The sequence below is a fragment of the Crocodylus porosus genome, unplaced genomic scaffold (genome assembly GCF_001723895.1).
Source record: "Crocodylus porosus isolate Cpor-Errol unplaced genomic scaffold, CroPor_comp1, whole genome shotgun sequence".
Classification (NCBI taxonomy): Eukaryota; Metazoa; Chordata; order Crocodylia; family Crocodylidae; genus Crocodylus; species Crocodylus porosus.
Genome location: NW_017728906.1, coordinates 125,929,973 through 125,937,117, shown reverse-complemented (window position 1 = coordinate 125,937,117; position 7,145 = coordinate 125,929,973). Strand labels below are relative to the sequence as shown.

Below are 7,145 nucleotides of genomic sequence, written 5' to 3'. Positions count from 1 at the left end.
TGTTTCTGTAGTCAAATAATGTGGGAGCAAAGAGAGAATGGTCACAGGCTTAGCTGGGTTACATTGTGTGAAGAATTGTAAATAGAAAAGGCTTCTTCAGTCCTATAAATTAGAAGAAAACCAGGAGGGAAGGAATGGGGCCAGGGTAGAAGACCTTGAAGATGGTAAATCAGAGCCAGCTACTGAATGAATACTTTGCCTTCATCTTCAGTAAGTATATATTTGTAATTAGAGTGGTTGAGTACCAAATGTCAATGGAATTTATCACATCTGAGCTGGAAGCAAAATTTAAATTGCTTTTTGACACAAAATTGGAGGGTCTGGATAATTTCCATCCCAGAATATTGAAAGAATTGGCATGTAAAATAGCAGCTCCTTTAGCACAGATCTTCAGTGCATCTGTCAATTTGTGGATAGTGCCCTGTAAATAGAAAATAACAGATGTAATGCCTGCATTCAAAAAAGAGGGATAATTTGACAGGCCATTATGGGCCTGCTATCTTGACTTCAGTAGTATGTAAGGTTATAGAACAGATACTGAAGGAAAGAATAATAAAAAATAAGGAAGTAAATAGAAGAGTGCAATTTTTATCCAAGGAAGATCATGTCTGACTAGTTTAATATGCTTCTATGAGAAGATAACTGCCTTCTTAGATAAGAGCAATAAAGTAAACTTAATTTACCCAGGTATGAACAAAGCTTTTTGTGCCATCCTTATAGGAAATTACTGGAGAGCATGGAGATCCATATAATCTTGAGGTGCATAAAGCATTGGCTTAAAGAGAGATCAGTAGATTGTATTAGGAACTGGGCTTACTTTGAAAGGTGAGATATCGGACTGGGAAGCAGTTACCAGTTTTGTTCCTTGGGTATCTGTCTTTGGACCTATCCTATTTAACATTTTTAATCAGCCACCTTAGTACTGAAGTAGATGTGACCTCACAACATTTGTAGGTGATACTGAACTGGGGGGATACTGCTGAGATAGAAAATTTTTGTGGATTATTTTTCAGGAAGTTTTAGATAGTCTTGTAGAATGGCACATTAGAAATTGTAGGAAGTTTAACAATAGGAAGTGCAATGTTGGGCATCTAGGAATCAGTGGAAAATACTTTGAATAGAAGATGGGACTCCTAGACTGGAAGACAACTGAGGAAGAGAGAGACCTGGGTATGTTGATTGACTGTAGGATGCCTCTGACCTTGCTGTTAGTATATGACTTTGAAAAAGACTAATGCAGTTCTAGGGCATACCAGTATGTTAGGAAATTCTTGGAGCCACCATTGGTGAGTGTGATATGTGGATGCAGGGAGAGCACACACCAACTGCAGATGTTTCCTCAGTCTGACAAAGGGTGTTTATACCTGAAAGCTTGCAAAGAAGTATTTTTCCAATTATTTGAATTGGTCTAATAAAAGATAGCAGATTTACCCAAAGAAACTTGTCTGCCTGTATGTGGATTCAAGTGTTTGTAATTCCATTGTTGTGGTAGAGAAGTAGTCGTCTTGCTGTTTGGAAAGCATCTAGAGATCTCATGATTCAGGGCTTTGGCTTCCTTATAAACAGGGTTCCTGGTTTTCTCTGATTTAAAATCCCCAATTTTTGGCTTAAAAAAAAAAATTCTAAATCCACACCCACACACACGTTTCATTTTAATCATGGAAAATGTGGATTTAGGGGTTACATTTTTTTAACTGAAAATTAGGGTTTTTTGTTTTTTTTTAAATCAGAGAAAATCATGATCCCTGCTCATAAATGCTTTATTGGCTTTGGGGTTTTTTTCCTTATGGCTTTTACTTCAGCTAGTACAAGTAAAATTTAAGTTATTAATTTGGCCAGGTTTAGGCACCTAGAATCCATATACAGTAAGAGCTCTGTATTGGCAGGTGGTGGCAGCCACACATGGGGTGAGGGTGGCGGCAGCTGCACATAGAGCAGGGGTTGTGGCGGCAGCTGCGGCAGAGCGGCAGCAGCGCAGGGTGGTGGGTGGCAGCAGTGTGCGAGTTCCCCGCCACGTCCAGCTGGCCTGAAATTCTGGTTAGTAGCGTGGGCCAGTTACTAAAATGCCGGTTAACACAGCTTTCACTATATAAACAACAGGCAAACTTGGGCCCATCTAAGTTGCTGATTTGGAATAATAGGTAAATCATTTATGTTACAGTGTTAGAAGTGTTAACACACTAGTCCCTATGCAATTCCTATTTTGCCCCATAGGGGAAAACATCTTCCTTTTTGTTGAAATAATTTGGCTTTAATTTTCCCTGTCTACAAAAGTCAGTAGCTGGTTGTCGTGTTTGATAGAAATTGCATGAGTGTGGTCATTGTGGATTTGGGTTTTTTTGCTTCAGATAAACTCCGAAGAAGCATGCCTAACCTAGCTCGGATGCCAAGTACTCCTACCATTAATAGCAATGCAAGTTCTCCAGTCACTGTGAGGAATAGTCAGAGCTTTGATTCCAATCTACATGGAGCTGGTAATGGGATTTCAAGAATGCAGTCTTGTAGTAAGTATGCTTCTTTTACTCTGTTGTTGTGCTGAAAGCCCCTACAGTATTGTGAAATATTTACACAAAATTGTGAATAACTTGTTACTTACTTGAGGAAAAATTGTTAGAAGGCCTTAACCACTTCTTTGTTGCTGCCCTTTTAACCATCTAAGAAGTTTCCAAGTTCTTGCTTTTGAAAAGAATTTCTGTCCAATCATGTTTCCTAGTAATGAAAACTCCATCATGCTTTGTTTAGTCCCCGTACATCCAACATGGAAGTTTTAAAAAAAAAAATCCATTACTCATGTTAGATTTTTTTTCCCTGAAGGATGCACCAATAAAGTAACTGCATGACATAATGTACTGTGCTATTTTGGTTGTACCTTTTCAGCTTCGACACTACAACTGAAAATGTAACATGGACTACTTTAATGATCAGCAATACTGATACAGAATATTGGATAAATATTGTCTTAAAGTATATACTCGCTGTCGGTCTCTCCCTTGGAACCTGTACCACTTTGTTCCAAGGGAAGAAAAGAGCATCATTAAGGATGAATTAATTAGCTGCTGAGCAGGAGAATCAGAATAGCTTTCTAGCCTGGTGACCAGGGCAGGGCATTCACCTGGAAGGCAGGGAGCCTGGGTCCCAGTCAAGTCCCTGTTTTAGTGAACGTGTATTTATGGTGATTGAAGGGTATTTATCATTTTCTTTTTTGAAGATTTCAAATGATTTCAGCTGCTGTGAACTACATGGCTCAAGTACTTGAGGCATTTTGGTACTTAGCTTCTGTCTTGTGAACTGTAAAACATAGGTGATATACACTAGAGGGCAGAGTCATGTAATAAATCTCTATACAAAGCTTTTGGACACTAGCACTGGTATGAAATGACAAGCATACCTGGATTGTGTTATTAAATTCAAGAAACTTTTTTAGTCTTTTGTCTGTTTTACATATAAAACATAGACACAAATAATGCCAAAGAATTGTCTTTATTGCATGAGAGAGAGCATATGAAGTATTGCACTAATTACAGCAACTGACCTTTGTAGTGATGTGAGAAAAAGAATTGATTATTATTTTAGCAGTTTTGCAAGGCAAGTTTGCTCTGTTAAAACTGTAATTACACCAAATGGAGAATGGCTTTTATTTACTCAGAATAAATACTAAAACACTGCTGAGCAGAGGAAGACGGGAAGAATAGGTGGTTGGTTTTTCTGGTGATGAGGCAGGATGTTTTATTGTTTATAGGTGTGGAGTTCTTAATTGTGTACTTCAGCCAGACTTTCTCACACATTTTGTATATCTGCAAGTCTAATTTTTAAATCCATTTACAGTTGGCTTGATTGAAGTAAAAGGTCAAATTAGTGCATTGACCACTGTTTCAGGTTGCGTAGAAATATAGTATGTGTTGATATATGATTGACATTATAATATAATATGCTGTTTTAATTCTTTTCTCTTCCCCTCTTTGTAGTTCCATCTCCAGGACAACTGCAGCATAGAGTTCATAGTGTGGGACATTTTCCAGTGTCTGTCAGACAGCCTCTGAAAGCTACAGCATATGTAAGCCCAACTGTGCAAGGCAGCAGTAATATTCCTGTGTCCAGTAGCTTGCAGTTGCATTCTAACACTGGAATCCCAATGCCAAACAAGACTGCCAATGCAGGGATTGTTGGACGCAGTGCTCTTCCAAGACCGTCATTGGCCGTAAGTGGTAGTAGCATACCCAGGAGTAAAATTGCACAGCCCGTTCGAAGGTAAGAGATTCTTTGCATTAAGGAGTTAAGTGCACCTCTGTTACATTTGGAAAGTCTTGGCTTTGATCATGTTTTTTTGGAAAAATGTGAACTCAGGCTTTTGAACAGAAACACTTGCAGAAAATGCTGATTCTGAGCCCAATCCTTTCCTCCATTCAATGCATGTAAATTTCTGCCTCTCTTCAGACAATGAAAAAGGGCCTATACATAAACTTATGGAATAGTAGTATTGGAAAGGACCTCATGAGGGCATGTAGTTCAACCCCTGCTTAAGGCAGAATTGTCCCAAAATAAACTACCCCAGTGCGGTGTCTGTCTAGTCTGCTCTTAGAAGCACACAACAAAAGCAATTCTGTAACCTCTGTGATTAGCCTGTTCCAATGCTAAAGTACCCTGATAGTGATAGAGTTCTTCCTAATATCCAGCCTAAATTTCTGTTGTTGCAGTTTAAGACCATTGTTCCTTGTCCTGTTCACAGCTGCAGTAGAGAATAGTCTATCTCAGGAGTGTGCAACATACGGCCCGTGGACCAGATCTGGCCTACCAAGGAATTCTGTGTGGCTCACGGTGGGGCCCTTGGCCCGGCCCAGCCCAGGTACAGGGGGAAGTTTAGGCCATGGCATGTGCAGCCAGTCCCACCGTCCCTGGGCATGGGGTAGCTGCAATGCGGTGGTCATGCTGGGTCAGCACCTCTCCTGCTCCCCTCCCCTGCCCCTTCCTCTCAGGCCACAGCAGCTCACCACAACTCCTTAAGTGGCCATCCAGCCCAAATAATTGCCCACCCCAGTCTATCTCCATGGATAAACGTTCCTTCAGGCAATTTGAAGATTGCTGTCAAATCCACCCTTGGTCTTCTCTTCTCCAAACTAAATAATCCTGGTTCTTTCAGCCTGTCCTCGTGAGTCATGTTTTCCAGTCCTCTACTCATTTTTGTTACTCTCCCCAGGACCCTATCTAGTTTGTCTACATTTTTCTTGAAGTAAGAGGTACTTTTGTGGACACAGTACTCTTAAGTGAGGCCTTACCAATGTCAAGTATAGCAGGAGAATCACTTCCCTTAACTTGCAAGTAATGTTCCTATTAATACAGCCTAGTCTGCTATGGACCTTTTGTGCAACAACAGTTGGTGCTTATTCAGCTTATGGACCACTGTGACCCCTAGGTCCTTCATCCTACCCATTCCATCTCCAGTCTGTATTTGTGCATCTGATGCTCCATCCCAAATGCAAGTCTGCACTTTTCCTTGTTGATTTTCATTCTGTTAATTTCGGATAAACCCTAGTAAGCTAACAAGTTTTGTATTTGGATTTACATCACATAAATATAACCATGCAGCAAGAATAAATGTGTGTAGAAGGGAATGAATCTAAAACAGTCTGTAATAAAACGAACAAGCTTGTTTTACTTTCCTGCCTACTTGAAGACATAACTTTAACTTTCTCATAAACGTCCAAATTCTTGTTAAATAAATGACTTCTATAGTCAGAAAGTCGGTGTCATGAGATAAATATGAATCAGAAGCGTGAGCAGAAAATGCTGTTAATTGCTTTTAATAGCAAGTGGCCTGCAGCTGAAGCATCTCAGCCTGTAGTAATGACAGGCAGTAATGACAGGCTGCCACATAGGCAGTTCCCAGGTTATGAACCACAGAGCAGAAGACCTTGGCTGATATCTTGTCCCTTCAGATGTACTGTAATATCAGGTGCTGCCCTAGAGCCAGACTGATGATTGCTAAAGATAGAAGGATTCCAAGTAGTGTTTGAATGACAAGTTTATGAGACTCAAACACACAGACAGATTGGAGTTCAGCCTGGAGCTCTTCAAGTTCTCTGATTTTATTTATTTTTAATTTTTTTTTTTTTTTTTTTAATGTAGATAATAAAAGCTGCTTTCTATTCTTTAGGGATTATCTTGGACAAAATCCAGTCACTACAGGCAGATATTCAAAGCTTAGTGATTGTTACTGTGATAACTTTTAAGGAACAGGATTTCAGACCACCAGATTCTTGAGCTGTCTTTTCACCAAGAGACTGAAAAGTAAAACAAATTCCTTTAACTCCAGCTAGCTTAAACATAGGAACTGACCAATTTTTACTATGCCAATATGGCATTTCATTTGCCAAGCATGGCAAATGTTTGCAATGCAGACGTTCCAAATGAAATTTATATTTAAAGCGCACTGTGTGTCTTTGCAGCTGTTAGAGTAGAAGGCATTTTGTTATCTCAAGTGTCTTCATCAGCATCTGTTAGGCCAGGCTGTTAAATACCAAAGTATTGGCACCTCAGCTATCTAAGTATCTCACCTAAGGTCTTTCTGCATCAAGGAATTTTGGCCTTTTCAGCACAGGCCTCTACACAGTATTCTTCAGGCTGTATTTCATTTTGTGAAACATAATGGAAATATATGAAAACTACATTTGCTAAAATGTATTGTATATCAGTCCCCTGGGGGAAGATGTGATGGTCTCTCCCTCCCCCTTCTGTGGTCTCCTTATTCTTTGCTATTCTTGGCAATTGGCTAAACTGCTCTTTCTGTATCAGCCCCTCAGGGAGAGAAGAAGCTGGTTAGCCTGCTTTACCCCTCACATTGAGTAAGCTTTTTGTTCAGAATCATTTTAGAGGAGAGGCCAATTAGTTTTTCCTTGCCTATAAAAACTGTAAATGCTCTTAATTGAGTTGCTGGCAGGCTGGTAGTTCCTGCAGTGATTTTTTTTTTTTCTTTTGAGAGAACTCTGATTAAATGATTAGTTTCATTAAGCAAAGTGCCATTTTAAGAGTTCTGCATCCTTTCTTCATGACACCGATAGGTTTGCTGGGGTGGTGTTGCTACACTTTAGTTGTTCAATATTGAGTTCCATCAATGAGAGGAGTTATTTATGTCTCTCCTATCTAAGCAC

The 7,145-nt window shown here is 39.7% G+C and overlaps 1 protein-coding gene across 2 annotated transcripts in view; it reads left to right on the top strand.

The window, feature by feature from the left end:
- Window positions 1–7,145, top strand: part of SLAIN1 (SLAIN motif family member 1) — a 95,483-nt gene that overhangs the window by 85,015 nt on the left and 3,323 nt on the right. For both annotated transcript variants that reach the window (XM_019529770.1, XM_019529771.1), the window contains 2 exons: window positions 2,349–2,504; window positions 3,966–4,248. In XM_019529770.1, the coding sequence (XP_019385315.1) occupies window positions 2,349–2,504; window positions 3,966–4,248 (439 nt within the window). The remainder of the gene's footprint in view (window positions 1–2,348; window positions 2,505–3,965; window positions 4,249–7,145) is intronic.